The sequence below is a fragment of the Apodemus sylvaticus genome, chromosome X (assembly GCF_947179515.1).
Source record: "Apodemus sylvaticus chromosome X, mApoSyl1.1, whole genome shotgun sequence".
Taxonomy (NCBI): Eukaryota; Metazoa; Chordata; class Mammalia; order Rodentia; family Muridae; genus Apodemus; species Apodemus sylvaticus.
The window spans coordinates 117,303,318-117,331,295 of NC_067495.1; the positions used below are offsets into that span (position 1 = coordinate 117,303,318).

General features: G+C 41.4%; 1 protein-coding gene across 1 annotated transcript; it reads right to left on the minus strand.

Moving 5' to 3' along the window:
- Nucleotides 1-1,879: 1,879 nt before the first annotated feature.
- LOC127674659 (homeobox protein orthopedia B-like) lies at nt 1,880-19,146 on the minus strand. Its single transcript, XM_052170327.1, has 3 exons — nt 18,770-19,146; nt 14,485-14,530; nt 1,880-2,104 (listed from the first exon to the last, which is right to left on the minus strand). The coding sequence occupies exons 1-3, from the start codon at nt 19,144-19,146 to the stop codon at nt 1,880-1,882; spliced, it is 648 nt and encodes a 215-aa protein (XP_052026287.1).
- Between the last annotated feature and the right edge of the window lie 8,832 nt (nt 19,147-27,978).

The following is a 27,978-nucleotide window of genomic DNA, read 5'->3' on the forward strand; positions in this document are numbered from 1 at the left end:
AGCTATGGGAAACCAGAATATTTGGCACGTGTGACACCACAGAACCTTATCCATTTCACATAAAATGACCACAAGCTGTGTTTCACTGTAGGCAATCAGCTGAGTCCATTGTCTGTCTTCCTCCAAATTTAATATTTTTGATGGCTTCTTCCAGGATAGGATGGTATGCTAACTTAATGAGCAGTTCCAAGTCCTTGATAACATTTTGGTGTCTTATCAAACAATGAAATAAAGTGTAAATTCTGGCATCTGACAATGAGCTGTTCCCTGGCCCCTTGTAACTGTTCTCTAATCATACATTATTCTTGCTCAGGAGACTACAGAGGACTCCAAATGAGGGCCTAACGTGATGGGGCATATGTGGGGAAAAGGCTACCTTTGCAAATCCTGCATTGACAATGAACTCAATAATGAATAGGAAGGAGCCCATGATGTAGAGAGTAGGGTGGCTTCAAGTTACCTACAAGATAGACTAAGATATCCTTAACCAGGCTCTATAGTACATCAGTCTCCCACACTCTGCTTCCAACCTAGGCTGTTTTGCTTGAGATTGTTCTGAGAACCTCTTAAGGCCAGATAGAGTTGTGGGCATCTGGAGTCCCAGCACACATACAGGGGGATAACCTGCAGACACAGGAACATTGACTGCAAGTTGTTGAGTCAAATCCCCTACAAAAGGAAGCACAGTCAAGAAACAGCAGTGTCACAGCCTTGAATGCCACAGAGGCCAAAAGGAGACTCCTGAAAGAACATCCATCTACCATTCACAGATGTGCCTGTGTTCCTGCTCTTCCTTTCTCTCTTACGACCCTCCCTCTCCCTCCCCCATTATCTGTCGCATGCCCAGCACACACACACACACACACACACACACACACACACACACTTAAATGAAATAAACTATGAAAAATGGGGGGGTGTCACCTAGGGATGGCATCTGGTGTGTCCTCCTACACATTTTACTCACAACCACAAATATGCACACACAACACAAAATTTCACAGCCAAGAATGAATCCACCTGTAAGCAAACACAACTGATACTCAATCCTGTTTCTCAACTACAGTTCTTTATTAGCTTTTTACATGAATTGCCTGTGTGAGCATGGCACAGCGACTGAGCGTGTGGAGGTCAAAAGGGAACTTGGGAGACTCTATTCCATCCTGTGGGGCCCAGGGACCTAAACCAGGTCTTCAGGAATGTCATCATGTCCCTTTACCCACTCAGCAATCTCCCTGGGTACACTATGGTGTTCCTAAGACAACCTTTGATGCTTTGACAAGATGAAGTCAAATCTAAACAGTCCTCTGTGTGGGAAAAAATGATGAAATAAGTGTTTGCTGAGTAAGGGCAGGGACAGCAAAATAAAAATATGGAGAAATGATACAGGGGCACTTTCCTCACCAAGCCCTGGGTAGCAAGCTCCACCCATCCCCCAAGTTTCCTACTCCTTACTTTTCTCTGGACAGGTCTATCGTTTTGTGACCACTGCTTGCTTCTTAGCCACACACAGCTACTTTTGCTGCTGGTGCCCAGAGCTCATCTTTCTTGGCTTTCAGATTCTGGTCCCAATACCTTCCCCCAAGACTTTCTCACAGAAACCATGGATGGGGAGGTGGGTCAGTAGGCCAGAACACAGTAGGATCGCAGAAGCCCGGGGAAGTACCTGACAGTCACCTAGGAGGCTGCAAGGGAATGTGAAGAAGGGGTAGTGCTGCCCGTGAATGCTGTGCCCTTGTTCTGCCAGGGAGGGTGAGTCCACTATGTAACGAAGCCCCTAGGCTGCTCTGAGCTACCTTTTGTAGAAATTTTAATGCAACATATCCTTTTCTGTGGAGGGCACCCCCAAGGAATAAGTAGATAATCCTGCACTTTATTGCTAATGGAAGAGGAGAGAGAGAGGGCTGTCCTGGCCAGCATGGGCGTCAAAGTTCTGGTGATCCCAGAAGAGCCCATCCCCCACTTGCTCCTGGAAAATGACGATTTTCTTGGACTCCGCCAAAGTCTTCATGCGAACTTCTTCCCAGGTAGGAGTGATGATCTTGCCCTTTAGTATTTCCCTCTGAATCTTCCTAAGTTTAGCTCTCTTATTGTTGAACCAATCCTGAAATCAGAGGGAGAAAGGCATTAGATTAACATGTTTCTCAGTTGCTGCTTTGAGGGGGAAACACATCAGGCAGTATCATTTGTCCCCACAAATCTCATTTGAACACACAAGCAGGTTTTAAATGCTCACATGCTTTGCATGTCTGCAGTTATTAGTTGTCAAGGATTTTCCTATAGTTCCTTAGTTCCTGGTTTGTATGCCACCACCATAAAAGTAAAGAAAAATATTACATAGTACACAATACCATGTCCTTTATTCTGCACAACTTTACCTAATTACATGTGCCAAGCCACCTGTACATAGCATAGACTTATGGTCAATCTTTTTAAAATTGTCCTTAGACAAAGTCTCATGCATGCCAATGTGGCCATCCATGGACTTCCTTTGTAGCCAAGAGCTGACTCTTTCTCCACCATAGTAGGAATTTGGGGCAATAACCTGGACACAAGATATAATAATGCCAGCATCTTAGATTTAGAACTGCCACTGTCTAGATCTCCTTTCAAGATCTCCTAAAAGAAACAAAGAGGTTCACCAAGCTCTCTTTCCACATCTGTCTCACATAATATGAAGAGATCTTAGATTAAGGGAGCATATTTTATTCCCCATTCTAAGTGAGATTCAAGTATTGTCCCTTGGGCCTTCCTTCTTGTTTACCTTCTCTGTGTCTGTGGAGTGTAACATGGGTATCCTGTACTTTATGACTAATATCCACTTTTAAGTGAGTATATGCCATGAATGCCCTTGGGGGTCTGGGTTATCTCACTCGGGATGGTGTTTCCTAGTTACATCCATTTACCTAAAACATCATGATGTCTTGTTTTTAATAGCAGAGTTATATTCCATTGTGTAAATGAACCACACATTCTATGTACATTCTTTGGTTGAAGGACATCTGGCTTGTTTCCTGTTTCTGGCTATTATAAATCAACCTGCTATAAAATTAGTGGACCATGTGTCCTTGAGGTATGGTGGAGCATCTTTTGGTTATATGCTCAAGAGTGGTATAGCTGGTTCTTTAGGCAGAACTATTTCTAATTTTCTGAAAAACTGTCAGATTTATTTCTACAGTGGTTGTACAAGTTTGCATTCCCATCAGAAATGAAGGAGTGTTCCCTTTCTCCACATCCTAGCCAGCATCTGTTGTCACTTGAGTTTTTGATATAAGCCATTGGGATGGGTGCAACATGTAACCTCAGCGTCCCTTGGATTTGCATTCCCCTGATGACTAAGGACTTTGAACATTTGTTTAAGTGCTTCTCAGCCATTTGAAATTCTTCCATTGAGAATTCTGTTTAGATAGGTAACCCCCCCCTTTTTTTTAGTTTATTAACATTTAATATAATTTTGGCTTAATGTTGTACATATAAATTCTATTGTTTTGTATCTTTTTATGAGATATTTTCTTAATTTACATTTCGAATGTTTCCCCCTTTCCTGGTTTCCCCACTCAAAACCCTACTCCCCCTACTAACCAACCTACCCTCTTCCCTGCCCTGGCATTCTCCTATACTGGGGCATCCAGCCTTCTCAGGACCAAGGGCCTCTCTTCCCTTTGATGACCAACAAGGCCATCCTCTGCTTGAGCTTCATGTGGTCTGTGAATTGTGTCTTGGGTATTCCGAGCTTCTGGGCTAATATCAACTTATCAGTGAATGCATACCATGTGTGTTCTTTTTTGATTGGGTTACCTCACTCAGGATGTTTGCCTAAGAATTTAATGAATTCATTGTCTTTAATGGCTGAGTAGTATTCCACTTTGTAAATGTACCACATTTTCTGTATCCATTCCTCTGTTGAAGGACATCTGGGTTCTTTCCAGCTTCTGGCTATTACAAATAAGGCTGCTATGAACATAGTGGAGCATGTATCCTTATTACATGTTGGAGAATCTTCTCGCTATATGCCCAGGAGTGGTTTAGCTGGGTCCTCCAGTAGTACAATTTTCAATTTTCTGAGGAACTGCCAAACTGATTTCCACAGTGTTTGTACCAGCTTGCAATCCCACCAGCAGTGGAGGAGTGTTCCTCTTTCTCCACATCCTTACCAGCATCTGCTGTCTCCTGAGTTTCTTATCTTAGCCATTCTGACTGGTGTGAGGTGGAATCTCAGGGTTGTTTTGATTTGCATTTCCCTGATGACTAAGGTTGTTGAACACTTCTTTAGATGCTTCTCAGCCTTTCAGTATTCCTCAGTTGAGAATTCTTTGTTTAAGTCTGTACCCCATTTTTAATGGGGCTATTTGGTTCTCTGGGGTCTAACTTCTTGAGTTCTTGTATATATTGGATATTAGCCTGCTGTTGGGTGCAGGGTTGGTAGAGACCTTTTCCCAATTTGTTGGTTGCCGTTTTGTCCTATTGACAGTGTCCTTTGCCTTACAGAATTTTTGCAATTTTATGAGGTCACAGTTATCAATTCTTGATCTTAGAGCATATTATGCTATTGGTGTTCTGTTCAGGAACTTTCCCCTGTGCTCATGTGCTTGAGACTCTTTCTCAATTTCTTTTCTATTAGTTTCAGTGTGTGTGGTTTTATGTGGAGGTCCTTGACCCACTTGGACTTGAGCTTAGTACATGCTGACCTCCAGTTGAACCAGCACCATTTGTTGAAAAGACTATCTTTTTTCCACTGGATGGTTGTAGCTCCTTTGTCAAAGATCAAGTGACCATAAGTGTGTGGGTTCATTTCTGGGTCTTCAATTTTATTCCATTGATTTACCTGCCTGTCACTATACTAATACCATGCAGCTTTTATCATGATTCCTGTGTAGTTTAGCTTGAGGTCTGGGATGCTGATTTCCCCAGAAATTCATATTGTTGAGAATAGTTTTAGATATCCTGTTTTTTTTTTTTTTTTGGTGATTCCAGGTGAATTTGATAATTGCTTTTTCTATCTCTATGAAGAATTGAGTTGGACATTTTATGGGGATTGCATTGAATCTGTATATTGCTTTTGGCAAGATGGCCATTTTTACTATATTAATCCTGCCAATTCATGAGCATGAAAGATCTTTCCATCTTCTGAGGTCTTCAATTTATTTCTTCAGAGACTTGAAGTTCTTGTTTTTTTTTTTATTCGATATATTTTTTATTTACATTTCCAATGTTTTTCCCTTTTCTAGCCCCCCACTCCCCAAAAGTCCCATAAGCCCCCTTCTCTCCCCCTGTCCTCCCACCCACCCCTTCCCACTTCCCCATTCTGGTTTTGCCCTATACTGCTTCACTGAGTCTTTCCAGAACAAGGGGCCACTCCTCCGTTCTTCTTGTACCTCATTTGATGTGTGGATTATGTTTTGGGTATTCCAGGTTTCTAGGTTAATATCCACTTATTAGTGAGTGCATACCATGATTCATTCACCTTTTGAGTCTGGGTTACCTCACTTAGTATGATGTTCTCCAGCTCCATCCATTTGCCTAAGAATTTCATGAATTCATTGTTTCTAATGGCTGAATAGTACTCCATTGTGAATATATACCACATTTTTTGCATTCACTCTTCTGTTGAGGGATACCTGGGTTCTTTACAGCTTCTGGCAATTATAAATAGGGCTGCTATGAATATAGTGGAACATATATCCTTATTACATGCTGGGGAATCTTTTGGGTGTATGCCCAGGAGTGGTATAGCAGGATTTCTGAAAGTGAGGTGCCCAGTTTTCGGAGGAACCGCCAGACTGATTTCCAGAGTGGTTGTACCAATTTGCAACCCCACCAGCAGTGGAGGAGTGTTCCTCTTTCTCCACATCCTCGCCAACACCTGCTGTCTCCATAGGTGTGTGGGTTCATTTCTGGATCTTCAATCCTGTTCCATTGATCCGCCTGCCTGTCACTGTACCAATACCATGCAGTTTTTAACACTATTGCTCTGTAGTATTGCTTGAGGTCAGGGATACTGATTCCCCCAGAATTACTTTTGTTGCTGAGAATAGTTTTAGCTATCCTGGGTTTTTGTTATTCCAGATGAATTTGAGAATTGCTCTTTCTCTGTGAAGAACTGAGTTGGGATTTTAATGGGTATTGCATTGAATCTGTATATTGCTTTTGGCAAAATGGCCATTTTAACTATATTGATCCTGCCGATCCATGAGCATGGGAAGTTTTCCCATTTTTTGAGATCTTCTTCTATTTCCTTCTTCAGAGTCTTGAAGTTCTTGTCATACAGATCTTTCACATGTTTGGTAAGAGTCACCCCAAGGTACTTTATATTGTTTGTGGTTATTGTGAAGGGGGTCATTTCCCTAATTTCTTTCTCAGCCTGCTTATCCTTTGAGTATAGGAAGGCCACTGATTTGCTTGAGTTGATTTTATAACATGCCACTTTGCTGAAGTTGTTTATCATCTGTAGGAGTTCTCTAGTGGAGTTTTTTGGGTCACTTAGGTAGACTATCATGTCATCTGCAAATAATGATAGTTTGACTTCTTCCTTTCCAATTTGTATCCCTTTGACCTCCTTATGTTGTCGAATTGCCCGAGCTAGTACCTCAAGAACTATATTGAAAAGATAAGGAGAAAGGGGGCAGCCCTGTCTAGTCCCTGATTTTAGTGGGATTGCTTCAAGTTTCTCTCCATTTAGTTTGATGCTGGCTACTGGTTTGCTGTATATTACTTTTACTATGTTTAGGTATGGGCCTTGAATTCCTGTTCTTTCCAAGACTTTAAGCATAAAAGGATGCTGAATTTTGTCAAATGCTTTTTCAGCATCCAATGAAATGACCATGTGGTTTTTTTATTTGAGTTTGTTTATGTAGTGGATTGCATTGATGGATTTCCATATATTGAACCAACCCTGCATCCCTGGGATAAAGCCTACTTGATCATGGTGGATGATCGTTCTGATGTGTTCTTGGATTCGGTTGGCAAGAATTTTATTGAGTATTTTTGCATCGATGTTCATAAGGGAAATTGGTCTGAAGTTCTCTTTCTTTGTTGGATCTTTGTGTGGTTTTGGTATCAGCGTAATTGTGGCTTCATAGAAGGAATTGGGTAGTGTTCCTTCTGTTTCTATTTTGTGGAATAGTTTGAAGAGTATTGGTGTTAGCTCTTCTTAGAAGGTCTGATAGAATTCTGCACTGAAACCATCTGGTCCTGTGCTTTTTTTGGTTGGAAGACTTTCTATTACTCCTTCTATTTCTTTAGGGGTTATGGGACTGTTTAGATGATCTATTTGGTCCTGATTTAATTTTGGTATTTTGTATCTGTCAAGGAAATTGTCCATTTCCTCCAGATTCTCCACTTGTGTTGAGTATAGGCTCTTGTAGTAGGATCTGATGATTTTTTTTGGATTTCCTCAGTTTCTGTTGTTATATCTCCATTTTCATTTCTAATTTTGTTAATTTGGATAGTTTCTTTGTGCCCTTTGGTCAGTCTGGCTAAGGGTTTATCTATCTTGTTGATTTTCTCAAAGAACCAGCTCCTGGATTTGTTGATTCTTTGTACGGTTCTCTTTGTTTCCAATTGATTGATTTCAGCCCTGAGTTTGATGATTTCCTGTCTTCTACTGTTCCTGGGTAAATTGGCTTCTTTTTGTTCCAGGACTTTCAGGTGTGTCGTTAAGCTGCTAGTATATGCTCTCTCCATTTTCTTTTTGGAGGCACTCAGGGCTATGACTTTTCCTCTTAGCACTGCTTTCATTGTGTCCCAAAGATTTGGGTATGTTGTGCCTTCATTTTCATTAAATTCTAAAAAGTCTCTGATTTCTTTCTTTATTTCTTGTTTGGACAAATTGTCATTGATTAGAGTATTATTCAGCCTCCACGTGTATGTGGGCTTTCTGTTGTTTTTGTTGCTATTGAAAAACCACTCTTACACCATAGTGATCTGATAGGAGGCATGGGATTAGTTTTATCATCTTATATGTGTTGAGGTCTGCCTTGTGTCCAATTATATGGTCGATTTTGGAGAAGGTACCATGAGGTGCTGAGAAAAAGGTATATTCTTTTGCTTTAGGGTGAAATGTTATATAAATATCAGTCAAATCCAATTGGTCCAAAGCTTCAATTACTTTTACTGTGTCCCTGTTTAGTTTCTGTTTTCCCGATCGGTCCTTTGAGGAGAGTGGAGTGTTGAAGTCCCCCACAATTATTGTGTTAGTTGCAATGTGTGCTTTGAGCTTTAGTAAAGTTTCTTTTACGAATGAGGGTGCCCTTGCATTTGGCGCATAGATGTTCAGAATTGAAAGTTCTTCTTGGTGGATTTTTCCTTTGACCAGCAAGAAGTGTCCCTCCGTGTCTCTTTTGATGACTTTAGGTTGAAAGTCAATTTTATCTGATATTAAAATGGCTACTCCTGCTCGTTTCCTGTGACCATTGGCTTGTAAGATTGTCTTCCAGCCTTTTACTCTAAGGTAGTTTTTATCTTTGACACTGAGGTGTGTCTCCTGTATGCAGCAAATTGTAGGGTCCTGTTTCCTTATCCAGTCTGTTAGTCTATGTCTTTTTATTGGGGAATTGAGACCGTTGATGTTAAGAGATATTAAGGAATAGTGATTTTTACTTCCTGTCATTTTTGATGTTCTTTTTATATTTGAGTGGTTATCTTCTTTTGGGTTTGATGAAGGAAAGTAACTATCTTGCTTTTTCCAGGGTGTAGTTTCCCTCCTTGAATTGGAGTTTTCCTCCTATTATTCTTTGCAGAGCTGGGTTTGTGGAAAGATATTGTGTAAACTTGGTTTTGTCATGGAATATCTTGGTTTCTCCATCTATGGTGAATGAGAGTTTTGCTGGGTATAGTAGTCTTGGCTGACATTTGTGTTCTCTTAGAGTCTGCATGAGATCTTCCCAGGATCTTCTAGCTTTCATGGTCTCTGGTGAGAAGTCTGGTGTGATTCTGATAGGTCTTCCTTTATATGTTACTTGGCCTTTTTCTCTTACTGCCTTTAATATTCTTTCTTTGTTTAGTGCATTTGGGGTTTTGATTATTATATGACGGGAGGTATTTCTACTCAGGTCCACTCTGTTTGGAGTTCTGTAGGCTTCTTGGATATTCATAGGCATCTCTCTCTTTAAGTTGGGAAAGTTTTCTTCCATAATTTTGTTGAAAATATTTGCTGGCCCTTTCTGTTGTAAATCTTCACTCTCATCTATACCTATAATCCTTAGGTTTGGTCTTCTCATTGTATCCTGGATTTCCTGGATGTTCTGGGATACAAGCTTTTTGCATTTTGCAGTTTCTTTGACAGTTGAGTCAATGGTTTCTATGGTATCTTCAGCATCTGAGATTCTTTCTTCCATCTCTTGTATTCTGTTGTTTATATTTGCATCTATGGCCCCTGATTTCTTCTCAAGATTTTCTATCTCCAAAGTTGTCTCCCTTTGTGATTTCTTAGTTGTTTCTACTTCTGGTTTTAGATCCAGGATAGTTTTGCTCAGTTCCATCATTTGTTTGTTTGTGTTTTCCTGTAATTCTTTAAGAGATTTTTGTGTTTCCTCTTTCATGACTTCTGCCTGTTGACTCAAGTTCTCCTGCATTTCTTTTAAGTCTTTTTTTTGCCTTTCTTCTTTATTGGCTTCTATCTCTTGGTCCTTATTCTCCTGCATTTCTTTAAGTGATTTTTGTGTTTCCATTATACGGGTTTCTAGCTTATTCATGTTCCCCTGTATTTCTTTAAGAGATTCATTTATGTCCTTTTTGTGTTCTTCTAGCAGCATCATGAACAGTGATTTTAAATCCATATCTTGTTTCTCTGGTGTGTTGGCATAACCAGGACTTGCTGATGTTGGAGAGTTTGGTTCAGATGCTGCCATATTGCCCAGATTTCTGCTAGTAGCGTTCCTGCGTTTGCCCTTTGCCATCTTATTCTCTGGAGCTAGTTGGTCTTGTCTCTGGCTGGTGTTTCAGCCTCCTGAGAGGCCCTAGGGCTATTTCTGCAACACTGGATGGCAGGGTTTCCCCTGTTGCAGATTGTTGATGTGCTGTCCTCTTCTTGGGTGCCCTTGCAGCCCTAGTGTGCTTTGCCCCAGATTGTGTCTGTGAACGGGATGGTTCCTGTTTGCTCCTTCAGAGAGTGCTAAGGCTGTATGCTGCAGGGACCATTTCTGCGTGTTGATCACTCTGCTGGGCAGCGGAACTCCCAACCGGGTTGGTGCACACAAGGCTAGCCTAGCTGCTTGGGCCCTGAGTCTAGGCAAAAGCCTGGCAGGCCAATGTCGGAGCAAAGTTCCCCTCAGCTGTGAGTGTTAATTGGGTCTGTCAGCTGGCCAGGATGGCGGCGTGTGCGCGCTCCCTGAGAGTGCTGGGAGAGTCTGCTGGGCTAACAACCTCCTGCCTGGTCGGCACACAGATGGCCTACCAAGCAGCCCAGGGCCTGGGGGCAGTGGAGGGCCTGACCGTCTTAGACCTCAGTTATGTCAGCCTCAGGCTAGCCTGTTAGCCGGTTATGCCTGCTAGGACTCTCTGGCTTCCTGTAGGCAAAATGGCGGCGGCGCCCCCCCCCCCCACACACACACACACGTGCGCAGGCCTGGGCTAACAACCTTCTGGCCGGGTTTGCACACCGGTGCCCCCCCCCGCCCCCCGACCAGCCCAGGGCCTGGGTGCAGGCCAATGCCTGTCGGGCTTAGACCCCCGCGATGTTGGTCTCGGGTTGTATTTGCGTACCTGAGTCTGTCTGATCTCTCTGGCGTCAGAGAACCAAAATGGAGGCCAGTCTCTCGTAACTGACTGACCGAAGTTCTTGTTATACAGATCGTTCACTTGTTTGTTTAGAGTCACTCCAAGATACTTTATATTGTTTGTGACTATTGTGAAGGGTTTTGTTTCCCTAATTTCTTTCTCAGGCTGTTTGTCCTTGAGTATAGGAAGGCTACTAATTTATTTGAGTTAATTTTATATCCGGCTACTTTGCTGAAGTTTTTTATCAGCTGTAGGAGTTCTCTGGTGGAGTTTTTTGGGTCACTTAAGTATACAATCATATCATCTGCAAATAGTGTAGTTTGACTTCTACTTTTCCAGTTTGTATCTCCTTGACCTCCTTTTGTTGTCTGTGTTCTAGCTAGAACTTCAAGTACTATATTGAATAGATGTGGAGAGGGGGACAGCCTTGTCTAGTACCTTATTTTGGTGGGATTGTTTCAAGTTTCTCTCCATTTAGTTTGATGTTGGCTACTGGTTTGCTGTACATTGCTTTTACTGTGTTTAGGTATGGGCCTTGAATTCCTTTTCTTTCCAAGACCTTTAACATGAAAGGATGCTGAATTTTGTCAAATGTTTTTTCAGCATTTAATGAAATGACCATGTGGTTTTTTTCCTTGAGTTTGTTTACGTAGTGGATTACATTGATGGATTTCTGTATATTGTACCACCCCTGCATCCCTGGGATGAACCCTACTTGATCATGGTGAATGATCGTTTTGGTGTGTTCTTGGATTCAGTTGGTAAGAATTTTATTGGGTATTTTGGCATTGATATGCATAAGGGAAATTGGTCTGAAGTTCTCCTTCTTTGTTGGATCTTTGTGTAGTTTTGGAATCCACATAATTGTGGCTTCATAGAACGAGTTAGGTAGTGTTGCTTCTGTTTCTATTTTGTAGAATAGTTTGAAGAGTATTTGTATTAAGTTTTCTTAGAAGGTTCGATAGAATTCTGCACTAAAACCATCTGGTCCCGGGCTTTTTTTGGTTGAGAGACTTTGAACGACTGCTTCTATTTCTTTAGGGGTTATGGGACTGTTTAGATAGTTTATCTGATCCTTATTTAAATTTGGTATTTGGTATCTGTCTAGAAAATTGTTGATTTCATCCAGATTTTCCAATTATGTGGAGTATAAGCTTTCGTAGTAGTATCTGATGGGTTTTTGGATTTCCTCAGTTTCTGTTATATCTACCTTTTCATTTCTGATTTTGTTAAATTGTATACTGTCTCTGTGCCCTCTGGTTAGTCTGGCTAAGGGTTTATCTAATTTATTGACTTTTCTCAAAGAACCAGCTCCTGGTTTTGTTGATTCTTTGTATGGTTCTTTTTGTTTCTACTTGGTTGATTTTAGCCCTGAGTTTATTTCCTGCTGTCTATTTCTGTTGGGTGTATTAGCTTCTTTTTGTTCTAGAGCTTTCAGGTGTGCTATTAAGCTGATAGTATATGCTCTCTCCTCTTTTTGGAGGCCTCTTTTTGGAGGCTCTCAGAACTATGTCTTTTCCTCTTAGCACTACTTTCATTGTGTCCCATAAGTTTGGTTATGTTGTGCCTTCATTTTCATTAAATTAAAAAAATTCTTTGATTTCTTTCCTTATTTCTCCTTTGACCAAGTCATTGAGTCAGCTTCCATGTGTATGTGGGCTTTCTGTTATTTTTGTTGCTATTGAAGACCAGTCTTAATCCATAGTATCTTATAGGAGGCAAGGGATTATTTCAGTCTTCTAATATCTGTTGAGGTCTGTTTTGTGACCAATTATACAGTCTGTTTTGGAGAAGGTACCATGAGGTGCTGAAAAGAAGGTATATTCTTTTAATTTAGGATGAAATGTTCTATAGATATCTGTTAAATCCCTTTGGTCCATAACTTTTTTTAGTTTCACTGTGTCTCTGTTTAGTTTTTCTTTCCATGATCTGTCCATTGATGAAAATGGGGTGTTGAAGTCCCCCACAATTATGTGAGGTGCAATGTGTGCTTTGAGCTTTAATAAATTTTCTTATATGAATGTGGGTGCCCTTGCACTTGGAGAATAGATGTTTAGAATTGAGAGTTCTTCTTGGTAGATTTTTCCCTTGATGATTATGAAGTGTTCTTCCTTATCTTTTTTGATGACTTTTGGTTGAATGTCAATTTTATCCAATATTAGAATGACTACTCCAACTTGTTTCCTGGGACCATTTGCTTGGAAAATTGTTTTCCAGCCCTTTATTCTGAGATGGTGTTTATCTTTGACACTGAGGTGTTTCTTGAATGCAGCAAAATGCTGGGTCCAGTTTATGTATCCAGTTTGTTAGTCTATGTCTTTTCATTGGGAAATTGATTCTTTTGATGTTAAAAGATATTAAGGAATAGTGATTGCTGTTTCCTGTTATATTTTGATGTTATTTTTACATTTGTTTGGTTATCTTCTTTTGTGTTTGTTGAAGAAGATTATTTTCTTGCTTTTTCTAGGGTGTAGTTTCCCTCATGTTAGCATTTTCCATCTATTATCCTTTGTAGAGCTGGATTTGTGGACAGATATTGTGTAAATTTGGTTTTATCATGGAATATCTTGGTTTCTCCATCTATGTTAATTGAGAGTTTTGCTGGGTATAGTAGTCTGGGCTGACATTTGTGTTCTCTTAGGGTCTGTATGACATCTACCCAGGATCTTCTAGCTTTCATAGTCTCAGGTGAGAAGTCTGGTGTAATTCTGAGAAGTCTGACTGTATATGTTTCTTGACCTTTTTCCCTTACTGCTTTTAATATTCTTTCTTTGTTTAGTGCATTTGGTGTTGTGATTATTATATGACAGGAGGAATTTATTTTCTGGTCCAATCTGGAGTTCTGTAGGCTTCTTGTATGTTCATGGGCATCTCTTTCTTTGGGTTAGGGAAGTTTTCTTCTATAATTTTGTTGAAGATATTTACTGGCCCTTTAAGCTGGAAATCTTTGCTCTCTTCTATTCCGATAATCCTTAGGTTTGGTGTTCTCATTGTGTTCTGGATTTATTGGAAAGTGTATTTTATGGTTCAATTATTCCATTTCCCCCATTCTGTTTTACATTCATTCATTCTTTCATGAAGTGTTTATGTGAGCTTTTGTGACCAAATTTTCCTTGCAATTATATGATCATTATATGAGAGTCACTCTGGGTTTCAAAATGATGCCTAATAGAAGACCTCTCTAAAGGACTCCTGTGTGTCACAAGTTAATTATGGGTTATATATATATATATATATATATATATATATATATATATATGTATATATGTATATATATATGTGTGTGTGTGTGTGTCACATATGTGCAAAATACATATGCTATACTCATACACATATATAAGATAGATCATTAATAGTTAGATAGGTAGATAGACAGTAGGTAGGTAGATAGATAGATGATTAATAGATAGATAGGTAGATAGACAGTAGGTAGGTAGGTAGGTAGGTAGATAGATAGATAGATAGATAGACAGACAGACAGACAGACAGATAGATAGATAGATAGATAAGTGAAGATTCTATTTACTTCTTTCTGCTTTTACTTTAGGAATGAACATATGTGACTGCCAGTCATGGGATAGTAACACCAGCTAAATTTTCCGTTTTCCAGTTTCCACTTGTCAAAGCCCCATAGTCCAAATCTCATTTCCCAGAACAAAACACACAAGAAAAAATAAGGCAATTATAGAGGCCTAGGACACAGTCATCTATGTCCTGTGGCAGGTCTGAGATCAGTACCTTACTAAACTAAAAAGCAAGGTTACTGACCTTTATTTTCTGTTCATCCACATTCATGAGCTCTGCCAGCTCTTTTCTGTGGAGAGAAAAAGGCAAATACTTAGTATTCTATAGTACGCAAAAACTGGAGTACAATTTGCATACTCTGTGCATATTTTAAGATTTAGTATCTTGCTCTCCATACTTATTCTTAGTTCTGTTGCAGCCTGCCTGCAGGAGGCCCTCCCCCCAGCTCACCTCAATCCCCTCACAGACTCAGCCTCCTGGTGCAGACTGAGTCCCTCTAGTTCTTCTCCAGTTCCCCTCTCGTCCTTTCCTCTGTGATCCCCCACCAACCTGCACAACAGTTCTACTAAGGTGTGAACAGCCACCACACTTGCCTTGAACATCATTACGTCACTGCAGCCACACTTGGCTCGAAGCAAAGGACCCTCCCACCAAAGATGACACCAGATGTCTACAGCAAGAAACACCTAAAATAGAACCTCAGATGCCTGGATCACAGCACTGAAACACAATCATCAATCAACAATATGCTTCCTCCGGAAGTCAGCAACTCTATTGTATAAAGCTGCAAGCAAAAACAGTTGAGCTGAAGCACAAGACGGGAACTTCCAAACATCAATTATTAGTATGTTCAAAATCAGATAAGAAGAAATGCCTTTAAAGACCATGAAAACACAGTTGAATGAAAGAGTAAGGGCCTATTCAAGACACGCAAGTAGAACTTAACAAAAGAATAGAATAAAGAAAACCCAAAAAGAAATAAAAATGGAAATGAAAAACTTAGGATGCCAAACAGAAACTTCATATATAAGCCTCAACAATAGATTAAAAGACATGGAAGACAGAATATCAAATCTCGAAGACAAGGTAGAAGATAATGATGTCTCAGTCAAAGAAAATGTAAAATATTAAAAAGATAAAAATCCAGGCTTAAATAGCCCAGGAAATCTGGAAAAATTTTAAAACACCACACCTATCAAGGTATAAAAAGTCTATGAAAAAACAAATAAACTGGACCAGGACCAGAAAACACATAATAATCAAAACACTAAATGTACATAAAAAAGATAGGGTATTACAGGCTGCAAGGGGAAAAGGCCCATTAGAATAACAGATGGCTTTTCCATAGAGACTCTAAAAGCCAGAAGGGAATGGATATATTATAGAAACACTAAGAGACCATCATTGCCAAATCAGATTACTAGACCCAGTAAAACTATCAAAGGTAGTTGACAGAGAAAGAAAACCATTTCACAATAAAAACCAATGTAAGCAATTTCTGTATATCAATTCACCTCTACAGAAGGCACTGGAAAGAAACTTTAATCTGAAGAGATGGTTAACTACACCCAAGAGGACACAAGGAATAAAAAAAAATAATCACAGAAAAGTTAATGAGATGAGGGAAAAATTCATGCTACCACAGGAAAATAACAGGAATCAGTAAATACTGATCATTAATAACTCTCCATATTAATGGTCTATACTGCTCTCCCCCACAGATACAGACTAATAGGTTTGATAAGAAGATGAGATCCATAAAATCAGATACACTGAACCTGATACAAGAGAAAGTGGGGAAGATCCTTGAACACATTGGTAGAGGAGACAACTTCCTGAACAGAACACAAATAGCTCAGCACTATAAGCAACAATTAATAAATGGGGTCTTGTAAAACTGAAAAGCTTCTGTAAGACAAAGAACAACATCATCCCCATAATCGTCCAGAGTAGGCCACATGTCCAGGATACAAAAGTGACTCCACATATTGTTTGTTTGTTTGTGGGTGTCTGTATGCATGTGCGTGTGTGCATGAGTGTATGTGTGCACTACAACACCTTATATTTTGCTAGTTTTGCCTTGTTTTCTTTTTCTTTTAATTTTGTCTACTTTCATTTGGGTTTTGAATTTGATAGTTTTCCTGTTTTGTTTTGTTCACAAAGTTGAATGGGTAGAGAGAGTCTGGGAGGAGTTAGGAAAGGGAAAAATTTAATTAAATGTATATTGTATAAATTATTTTTAATAAAAATTTTAAAAATGCTATCTCCTCTCACACATCTAGATGCATATTTTCCAGTAATTCTTAGAAGGAACCATGTTTAGAAGTAGTTTTACCTTGTTTGAACTGACTTTTGGGTTGGTATATAGTTTCAGGGGCACGAAGGTATTCATTCTATTGAACATGATCTCTAAAAAAATGTATGTACCAAAAGCAGGCTCCAGCACAGGCAATACACATGAAATAGATAAATGAATGCTAACAAATTTTAAATGTTCTGTGTATTAAAGGAAAAAAGCATCACATAGAATCAGACAACATATTTGAACATCAATAACTCACTCCTAAAACATATCTAGACTTAAATAGAAGACCTTTTTAAAGAGACACTTGATCACAAAGACAGGTCATAGTTGCCAAAAGCACAGGTAAAGTCGCACAACAGTAAGGAAAAGAACTTCAAATCACACAGATATTATCCCACACCTAGAAAGTAGGCTATTAACAACATCCACAAAATAACAAGCCTGGTAAGTCCCTAAAGACATTGGAAATATCGTACTTGATTCTGGGAAATATCCACAAAGGAAGGGTCAGGTCTCTTTGAAATAGTGAGCATGGAATAGTCACATGATACAACAAATCTGCTTCTGGTTGTACCCCCCCCCCCCAATGAAGGAGATAAAATCTGAAAATCTGGAATTTTAAGAAAGGCATTTGTGTACTCTCTACTCAGAGCAGCAGAGCACAAGGCACAGAGAAAATCCCCCAGATCTCTTTTTACAGATGGTGTAATAACAGAAAGCATATGATAGCTATGCAAGGGGGTCTTCAGGATATAATTTACCCCCTCGAAAGCAGAAATTCAGCCAGATGTTAGCACATTGATGACGCTTGAAGACATGCCAGTTGAAGCAGGTTAACTCCGAAAGGACAAATTCTGCCTGATTTCCCTGAAGTGAAGTGTTTAGACAAGACTTCTAGAGAGGAGTAATAAGGCAAGAGAGTAGCAGATGGGGCCTGTGGGCATGGAAAGGGCCGTTGTTTAATGGGCTCGGGTTTCCCTTTGGTGTCATAAAGAGGCTCCCAGAGACCTGTCCCAAAACCACTTGACAAGACTTCAGGCTGCTGAATTTTGACCTTCAGATTTGGTTTTCGACTTTTATGTTTCTGTATTTAAGGATAATGTTTTAAATGAAAGGAACCAAAGGAGTTGTCAGCAAACATTTTGGGGACCTTGTTTGCACCAAACATGTAACGTCAATCACTCAAGAGAGGCATCCTTTCGAGGGACTAAGAGCTAAACAGACCCCAGACCTGCAGACTCCTAGGGAAGGGGGCCTCAGACTAATAAAACAGGAAACTTTCTGCTCTTCCTCACATTCCTTATCTAGAAGGCCTTTTCTCCTGCCTTTGGCTGACTGCTCCAGCCTGGTCAGGTATGTTCAAAGCCTGTCCTAAGCATGTTTCCGTTTTCATGAATCTATGAACCTATCAGCTTCCCTTTCTTTGTCTAAAATGACTAATCCAAAAATGAGCAGCTTGGTCAGCTGACACCTCACCCCCAACACACACACAGATGAAAAACATTTCCTTTTCAGATTCCCTTCTCTTTCTAGTGAAGGGGCAGGCATCTCTCTGCCTGCCTTGCCTTGTGCCGGTCCTATTTCAGTTTTAATAGTTTGTTACCTATTGCTGCCTGCTGTGTCTGGAGCCTTTCCTGCCTTTCAGTTCTTTAATAGAGAAAGCAAATTCCATCCAGAATCTCTAGATAACAACTCTCCCCAACAATCACCATAAAGTCAGCTGAAAACTTAGTGGGTTTAAGGCCAAGAGGGGAAGGAAGTCAACCCTGCTGCCACACGCCAGTAATCTCAGCTACAGAAGAGGCTGAGACAAGAGCAGCAAGGTCAACGCCGAAGGCCAGCCTGCCCAACTCGGACCCCCGATTTAGATTTAACAAAACTAAAGAGAGGCTGTGGTACCTACAGGGAGGGCTCTGGTGGCCCTCACATCAAAATGCATGCAGGGTGCCTGCCACTACTTTGCAAAAACCTCCGCTGCTGTGTGGGTTACACTTTGCTCAGTTACGGCTTAAGGTCGCTAGAGGGCGCACTTCTGTGGCGTCCGCTAAGGTTGTATGTCCTGAAGCTCTCTGAGGAGCTTGTATTTCAGGGACAAAAGTATGCTACTCTGGGTGAATCTATGTACTAAATCTCAAAGACATTAAAACATTTTAACAAGAGTGAGGAGGGGTCAGGGGAGAGGGAAAGAAGCCCAAAGTCCTGAGGGGCAGACCCGGTACAAACCTTCTGAGGGTATCTGGGTAGTGAGTTTCTTCAAACACTGCCCGCAGTTCCCACAGCTGTCCAGGCGTGAATTTGTATGGTTTCCGAGGAATCGTGAATAATGACTCCTCACTGGTCTCGGCCACGTTCCTGGTCTCCTCTGGCTCTTGGTTAGTGTCCTGGGTGTTAGTCATGTCACAGCCTTGGTAGCTATGTTCGCCTATAGAGCTCTGGTGGCCCTCACAGAACAGCTTTTGCAGGATGCCTGCTACTTCATCGGTAAAACTGTCGCTGTCTCCTCTGTAGGCAACCCTTTCTTCGGATTCAGTCGTGATTTCTTCCTCACAGAAGCTCACCCCATAGTAGTCGTAATCGAAGTAGAAGTACTTACGGGCCATGACCTGTGCTCGTCAGAAGGCGCACCCTTGTGGTTTCCAAAGAGGCTCTGCTCCTTGAAGCCCTCTGAGGAGTTGTCCGGGTTCTCCAGACTGAAATTGTTGCCTTAGGCTGTACACGTTCCTCTCTGACACAGGCACGCGTCCCGCTCCACCAATGCTACTGGCTTTTAATTCACAAACCTGAGTGAGGCTCTAGTTTAGGCATACAAGGGGCGGAATGTGGACATGAACTTTGTGTGATTTTGCCCCACAAAATAAGACAGCTTCCACGAACGGCATGGCAAAAAGGGCTACTTGAAGCAGAAGGTTAGTTTTCTGAGTCATATGAGAAATGAACCCCTAGTTGGACAACAGTTAAGGAGTTTCCCTGGGTCTAAGAGAGGATTTTGATTATGACTGAGAATGCATTTTAGAATGATTTAGAGGTTACGGCAGGATGTCAATAAAAATAAGATAAATAAATAATCATTTTAGGATATAATTTCCAATTTTTTTGTGGAAATTAAATAAAGCTTCATCTCTTTGTACTACCTATTAGTTGGAGCATTTTCATTATGTAAATTATGAAGTCAAAATAATGAATCAACTCTGAAAAATATTAGCTGATCCTCTACATCAAATTAGGCCATGATTTAATTTTGTATAAAAAGGATAAAAGCACAGGTGTGTAATTATAAGGATGTGTTTTCAATTTTAAGAAAGAATATACGTATATGTGTATGTGTATATACATATGTATTTTTATTTTGATAAGTGGTTCTGTCTGTGTGCTGAGTTTTATGACATGAATGTTACTTCCATCATGGAGTCAGTTGTGTTAAGATGTGAGGCCCTTTTATTAGTAAGTGTTTCATTAGTAAGTTAATAAAGTAAACACTTTATTAATAAGTGTTGGAATTGTGTACAAGCGTTTTGTGCCTGTCTACCTTCGATCATATAAAATTTCAGGTTTACTTCTGCTCTCTATTTCTCCACGTTCCTCGAGCCTAAAACCTACAGGTTAAGCTGTAAATGTGTATGTTGGGGGCTAGGCACCATATGGCAAGTAATTCTCTGCACTTTGAACAGTTTGACTTTATATAGTGGTCCCCTGATGAGAAAAGATTCTTCTTTAGTCATGGCTGAGGTCTGCCCTTGTCTGTGGGTATTGAAATAAATAATTAAAGTTAGAAATTATATTAGTTTGGAAAAATGGCAATATAGTAGGTTCAACTCTAAGTGCTGTGGCCTCACTAGATACACATATTTGACTAGATTTATAATACTGAGCATAATTTCCCTTCTAATAACAGGCCTTAAGTACAATTAGAAAACTTTTAGTTACCTCAAAGATGGAGGTGCTGCTATGATCCCTTTAGGGAAATATAGCCGTGCTTCTCACATGCCTATACAATTTCTGAAAGATGCTGAGGATATGTGAAAGAAATGTTAAATTGCATAACACTAATTGCTAGGGGTATTGAATACATCTGAAATATTTCTTTAGCATTTTATTTCTTCTTTAGCAAACTGTTTACATCTTTAGTACCTTTATATTGAGTTTATGTTTTTGATTCTTCATTTTTAAAAGCTTCTTGTATACCTTGGATATTAATCTATCAGATATTAACTGACAAATATCTTTTCCAACATTGTGGATTTCCTCTTAAGACAGTTGATTCCCTTGCTACACAGAGGCTTTAACATTCTAGAAGGTTTCATTGGCTAATTTTTTTTTTTTTTTTGAGACAGGGATTCTCTGTGTAGCCCTGGCTGTCCTGGAACTCACTCTGGAGACCAGCCTGGCCTCCAACTCAGAAATTTTCCTGCCTCTGCTTCCCAAGTGCTGGGATTAAAGGCATGCGCCACCACTGCCCAGCCATTGGCTAATTTTTATTTATTTATATATAAATAAATATTTATATATAAATATTTAAAGACTTATCACACTAGTGTACAGTAATGAATTTGCATATTAAAGATTCTGAAATAGGAGCAATTAGGTAGAAGAAATCCTGTTTATATCTCTAAAGATAGAAAATTATATGTGAATATTCTTAGACATAATCCTGATTTGACTGTCATGAAACACTGAAATATATGCTCAAAATATATATCTCCAAGATAAAAGAAACCTTACCAGAGAAAAAGTTCTGAACTTAATATTTAAGAAACTGTTAAGAGTGATCTAGCAAACACTCTCCCTCTGATTTGAAGACTGGTTCAACACTAAGAAAGGTAAAACTAGGAAGAATTAGTAATACGACAAAGCAGGTACCCGCCCCTCCTACCCAGTATAACCTTCCCATGAAGACTTTGGTAGAGTCCAAGAAAATTGTCATTTTCCAGGATCAAGTGGGGGATAGGCTCTTCTGGGATCACCAGAACTTTGACACCCATGCTGGCCAGGACAGCCCTCTCTCTCTCCTCTTCCATTAGCAATAAAGTGCAGGATTATCTACTTATTCCTTGGGGGTGCCCTCCACAGAAAAGGATATGTTGCATTAAAATTTCTACAAAAGGTAGCTCAGAGCAGCCTAGGGGCTTCGTTACATAGTGGACTCACCCTCCCTGGCAGAACAAGGGTACAGCATTCACGGGCAGCACTACCCCTTCTTCACATTCCCTTGCAGCCTCCTAGGTGACTGTCAGGTCCTTCCCTGGGCTTCTGCGATCCTACTGTGTTCTGGTCTACTGACCCATCTCCTCGCCCATGGTTTCTGTGAGAAAGTCTTGGGGGAAGGTATTAGGACCAGAATCTGAAAGCCAAGAAAGATGAGCCCTGGGCACCAGCAGCAAAAGTAGCTGTGTGTGGCTAAGAAGCAAGCATTGGTCACAAAACGATAGACCTGTCCAGAGAAAAGTAAGGAGCAGGAAACTTGGGGGATGGGTGGAGCTTGCTACCCAGGGCTTGGTGAGGAAAGTGCCCCTGTATCATTTCTTGATGATTGGTTCAACACTAAGAAAGGTAAAATTAGGAAGAATTAGTAATACGACAAAGCAGGTACCCGCCCCTCCTACCCAGTATAACCTTCCCATGAAGACTTTGGTAGAGTCCAAGAAAATTGTCATGTGCCTGTGTTCCTGCTCTTCCTTTCTCTCTTACGACCCTCCCTCTCCCTCCCCCATTATCTGTCGCATGCCCAACACACACACACACACACACACACTCCAATGAAATAAACTATGAAAAATCCCTGCCCTGACTCAGCAAACACGTATTTCATCATTTTTTCCCACACAGAGGACTGTTTAGATTTGACTTCATCTTGTCAAAGCATCAAAGGTTGTCTTAGGAACGCCATAGTGTACCAGGGAGATTGCTGAGTGGGTAAAGGGACATGATGACATTCCTGAAGACCTGGTTTAGGTCCCTGGGCCCCACAGGATGGAATAGAGTCTCCCAAGTTCCCCTTTGACCTCCACACGCTCAGTCGCTGTGCCATGCTCACACAGGCAATTCATGTAAAAAGCTAATAAAGAACTGTAGTTGAGAAACAGGATTGAGTATCAGTTGTGTTTGCTTACAGGTAGATTCATTCTTGGCTGTGAAATTTTGTGTTGTGTGTGCATGTTTGTGGTTGTGGGTAAAATGTGTAGGAGGACACACCAGATGCCATCCCTAGGTGACACCCCTCCCTCGATTTTTCATAGTTTATTTCATTTGAGTGTGTGTGTGTGTGTGTGTGTGTGTGTGTGTGTGTGCTGGGCATGCGACAGATAATGGGGGAGGGAGAGGGAGGGTCGTAAGAGAGAAAGGAAGAGCAGGAACACAGGCACATCTGTGAATGGTAGATGGATGTTCTTTCAGGAGTCTCCTTTTGGCCTCTGTGACATTCAAGGCTGTGACGCTGCTGTTTCTTGACTGTGCTTCCTTTTGTAGGGGATTTGGCTCAACAACTTGCAGTCAATGTTCCTGTGTCTGCAGGTTATCCCCCTGTATGTGTGCTGGGATTCCAGATGCCCACAACGCTATCTGGCCTTAACCAGTTCTGAGAACAAACTAAAATACTCATGCTAGCTTGCTAAGCACTTTTATGTGTTAAGATAGCTCTACCAAAAAAAAAAAAGCAAAACCTAATAAACAACCAAAACCTCTCACTGGCCTAATGATCACCAAAGAAGCAATCCTTGCCAAATCTTGCCAGCAATCGTCAGGGACTTAGCCAGCTTCCACAGCCAGATAACCTCCCATAGATGCTGATAAAAGAAAACAGGGTATCATCTTTGCAAAGGCCCCTTTGGGGTATTGAGAAAGAATAAATACAGATGTGTGTGAGCATATTCATGAGTCCGGAGGACACGGTACTAAAATGAACCATGGAAACGTGCTAAGTGCAGGTTCCTCAGGATCTAGCTAAAGGAGTCAGGAGCTGCAAACCCAGGGTTGTAGCCACAGACTGTCCAGCAAGAGAAAATAGCATAGATTCCATGTGTACTTTTTTTTTTTGCTTGCTAACATAAAGAGACTTCCAGAAACCTGTCCAAAAACAACCTGGAAATACTATACACTGTTGCACTATGTACTTCAGAAATAATTTAGGCAGAAATTTTTGCTTCTGTATTAAGAAAATTCTAAAATTAAAATAAACAAAGCATGTGGCCAGCCATGGCTTTTATTACACATTTCATTAATTTTTTTAAACAAGCATAAAAAGAAAGTCCAACAATGGATGAACATGCCTTGCTCCATGTTGATAAAGGGTATTTCAGGGAAATTCTGGCATAGATTGTCCTGTAATACACACTTCTCCACACTGGGAAGGCTCTGCGGCTTGCTCTTCGTGAATACTTCAGGAAACAGACTTGTGAAAGAGGCTGTGCCATTGCTATTTCCTATGTCACACATCACACTGGGAGTCAGAAATCACAACTGGATAAAATCAAATGCAATGACTCTACCCCAGAGGAACAAGGGCCAAGTGGTGGCACTGAATCCTAAAAGACAGGGAGGTGCTCAACAGAGGCAAAGTAATGATCCTAGCAGACCAATGCACATAGATCTGTAGTGCTGGCTCACCAGTCCAGTGTCTCCAGAAGTGAAACACACAGAAAGCTCACAGATTATCATCAGTCTGCATGAGTAGCAGTGTCCCAGAGCCATAAGGTTGTAGGCAGTGAATGGGCATATGCTACGCTTGTCACATTGCTAAGGCTCAGTATGGGGATGGTACACCATGCCTGGCTGAAGCCCTGACTGCTACCAGGTAGCCGGGCATGGGAATGATGCCTTCATGCCTTCATCTTATACATGGGGAAAATAAAACAGAGTGGTCAAATGACTTCCACAAAACCACACAGTGAGCTGAAAAGGAAATACAGCAGACCTGTAAGAAACCCTGGCTCAAAAAAAAAAAAAAAAAAAAACAAAAAACAAAAAAAAAACAAAACAAAAAAAAAAACAAAAAAAACCATGGGCCGTCAGAGGGGGTGGAGGATACCAGGAGGACCTAGCCTACTGAATCAACTAAGCAAGGCCCATATGGGTTCACAGAGAATGAAAGCGCAAACACAGCACCTGCAAGTGTCTACAGTTGATCCTCTGTGTATATGGTATGCTATTAGCTTGGTTTTTTTTTTCTGGGACTCCTGAGAGTGTCCCAGAAAGCAGGTATATCCCTGACTCTTTTGCCTGCTCTTGGGATTCCTTTCCTCCTATTGTGTTGCCGTGTCCTGCCTCATTATGGCTTTTGCCTTGTTTTATTGTGTCATGTTTTCTCCTGTTTGTCTCTTGGACGTCTGCTCCTTTCTGAAGAGGAAACAAGGCTGAATGGATCTGGGGAAGGTAGGAGGAGCTAAGACGAGTGGAGGGAGGGCAAACTGTTGTCAGGATGCATTTTTGAGAGAAGAATCTATTTTCAATAAAAGTAAAAAACGAATGTGGATCTCACCTAAACAATGACACCAAAAGTTGTCCTTAATTTCCACATCCATTAAGCACACACATGAATGAACTCACACCAAGAATATACATCCATGCACAAGAGCGTGCCCATACACTTAAAAATGGCATTTTATGTTCAATAGTGTATTCAGTTTTTCAAGTTCACTTTGCCTTAGAAATGCCTTCCAACTTCCCATCATTTTCTTTAGAGTATTTGTATTGATCTCAGCTTCACTAATATACAATTTGTCTAAGCTATTTTCTGGCTTCTTTTGTATAAATAAAAATTTGTGGACAACTCAAAGATTGAAACAGAGGTGACAGAAGCCTCCTCAGCAAAAGCCTCCTAGGAATTTTCTGAGCATCCTTTGTTCCACATGCCCCCAGCCTCCATTGTGGACATTCTCCCTAAAAGACGTTTGCTTCTGGGCTCCCACTTCTTGCCCTGGGGGTTCAGTGGAGACGTAGAAGATCAGATTGTATTTCTCTTAATCAACAGAAAGAAAGCTGGGATTGGTGGGTGACAAGGAAACTAGGAGAACAATAGGATGTGGGAGGAAAGAAGAAGAAAATTCCCTGATATTATATCCCAGGCCACCTCAAGACCTGCAAAAGTCACAGCCAGGAACAGAGGACATTGGATATCCAGGTGGAATCAGGCAGGGTGATCCGCTGCCCAGAAAACCCAGTGCCACTTAATACAGGCACAAGGCAGAAAGAAGCTTACCCAATACCATGAGCAAGGACCTGTATTTGAGTATTCCCAGCACCCCCAGCACCTCTAGGATGTCTCTTATAAAATAGGATTCACTGTACTGGGGAACATCACTAATCCACAAAGCTCCTACCCCACCAATGATGATGGGCTACAGTATATTTGCTGCAATTCTGGCCAAATATACTCTCAACCTTTGACTCAACTACCTCAACCCCACCATCTTGGCTTCCATTTCTAACTGGACTCCTGAAACGCGGGAGAGGGTGCTTTCTCAAAAGCAACATGAGAAAGGATGTAAACACTTAAGACCCTTTCCACCGTCTTTCAGATCTCTATAGCATTCCTTTCACTTCTCCTCAGAGAAGATTAAGAGAATAGGCACAACTCACAGACCACATAAAGCTCAAGAAGAAGAAAGTCCAAAGAGTGGATGGTTCCGTCCTACTTAGAATGGAGAACAAAATGATGAAGGGAAGTAGGTGGTGGGAGGGACTTGGGAGGAAGAGAAGAGGGGGAGGAGAAAGAGAGCCAGAATCAGGTATGGGACGGGATGGAGGAGATATACACAGGGCCAGGAAAGCGAACAGAGGTAACAATGGGGGATGGGGAGCTGGGGGTAGCAAACAGAAAGTCTCAGATGCAGGGAAATCAAGAGCCTCCCAGGACCCTAAGGGGATGGCATTGGCTGAAATACCCCACAAAGGGGAGGGAGAACCTGTAGAGACCATATTTAGACGTTAGGCATGGCTATCTCGAGTTGAGGGACAGGGCCACCCACCCATCTCCAAAATTTTAACCCAGAATTGCTCCTGTTTAAAGGAAATGCAGGGACAAAGAGTGGAGCAGAGACTGAAAGAAAGGTCATCCAGAAACTGCCCTACCTGGGGATCCATCCCACATGCAGACACCAAACCCAGACACTATTGCTGATGCCAAGAAGTGCTTGCTGACAGGAGCCTGGTATAGCTGTCCCCCAGAAGAGTCTGCCAGAGCCTGACCAATATAGATGCTGATGCTTGCAGCCACCTATTGGACTGAGCACAGGGACCCCAACAGAGGTGTTAGGAGAAGGACTGAAAGGGCCTTATCTGGCACCAATGGGAGGGGAGGCCCTTGGTCCTGTGAAGGCTTGATGCCCCAGTGTAGGGGAATGGTAGGGTGGTGAGGCACAAATGGGTAGGTGAGTGGGGGAGCACCCTCATAGAAGCAGGGGTAGGGGGACTGGATAGGGGGGTTGCAGAGGGGAAACTGGGAAAAGGGATAACATTGGAAATGCAAATAAAGAAAATGTCCAATTAAAAAAGAGAGAGAGTTGGAAAGCCAAAAAGAAAAAAAGAGAGAATAGGCACAGTTGGGAAGGTCTGAGGGCCACATCCTCCCACTGTCACAGCCCCAGAAGTGCAGCAGGGGGGTAGGAATAGTAGACTATGCAGTTCTGCGACTCCAGAAGCTTCTCTTTCTGCTCAGGCTTCCCATCCATAGGGTCAAAGACTCCAGGGGCTCAGGGCCACAAGAAGTGGGGCAAAGCACTGGACACTGAGAACCCAGCCCAGCCCAAGTACAGCATCTCCATTCCGCATCTCTAGGTACTCCCTCACACTGGCAGCCTTCCGTGAGGGCTGGGGAAGGAGTAATAGAGAGAGGCACCTGTTCTCTGAGCCTAGGAGGGTCGCTGTTTTCAGTGCGGCTCGGGTAATGTGTCATATAACTGGGGAGGAAGAAAGGCGGCTAACGTGCTTCAAGCAGAGCCTTTTGTCTTTGGCCTTGTATCCCATCTTGTATACCAAAGAGACTGCGTTTGCTGATAACTTAGTCTTGAAGACCTACTTCTGGGGCTCGCATGCAGTTAGCTGTCTACCCCCAGGACTCCCTGAAGAATTCCTTCAGATTTTGTTTGGGAACGTCAACTGTGGATCCCTCTGCGGAGGTGCAGCAGGATGCATGGGCCTTAAAGCAGCAATCAGTGGAAAGCAGGTGCCAGTTTTAGGTTCCCTGTTGTTCAGCGCCCATACTTGAGGACGGCTGTTGCAGGAGATAGGTGTTCCAAGGTAACCTTAGGATAGAGGAAACCAAGCGGGTCTTAGAAGTGGGCAGAAGAAAGTAGTCCGGAGGAACTTCCACAGAAGAGAGGATCTGCTAGATACCTGTTCCCTCCAACAAAGGCCCCTCCAAGAGCAATTGGTACCTGTACCTCATGATTCCAGTACTTTATTTAAATTATTTTCCCACAGCCACATTTCGTGGGTCCGTC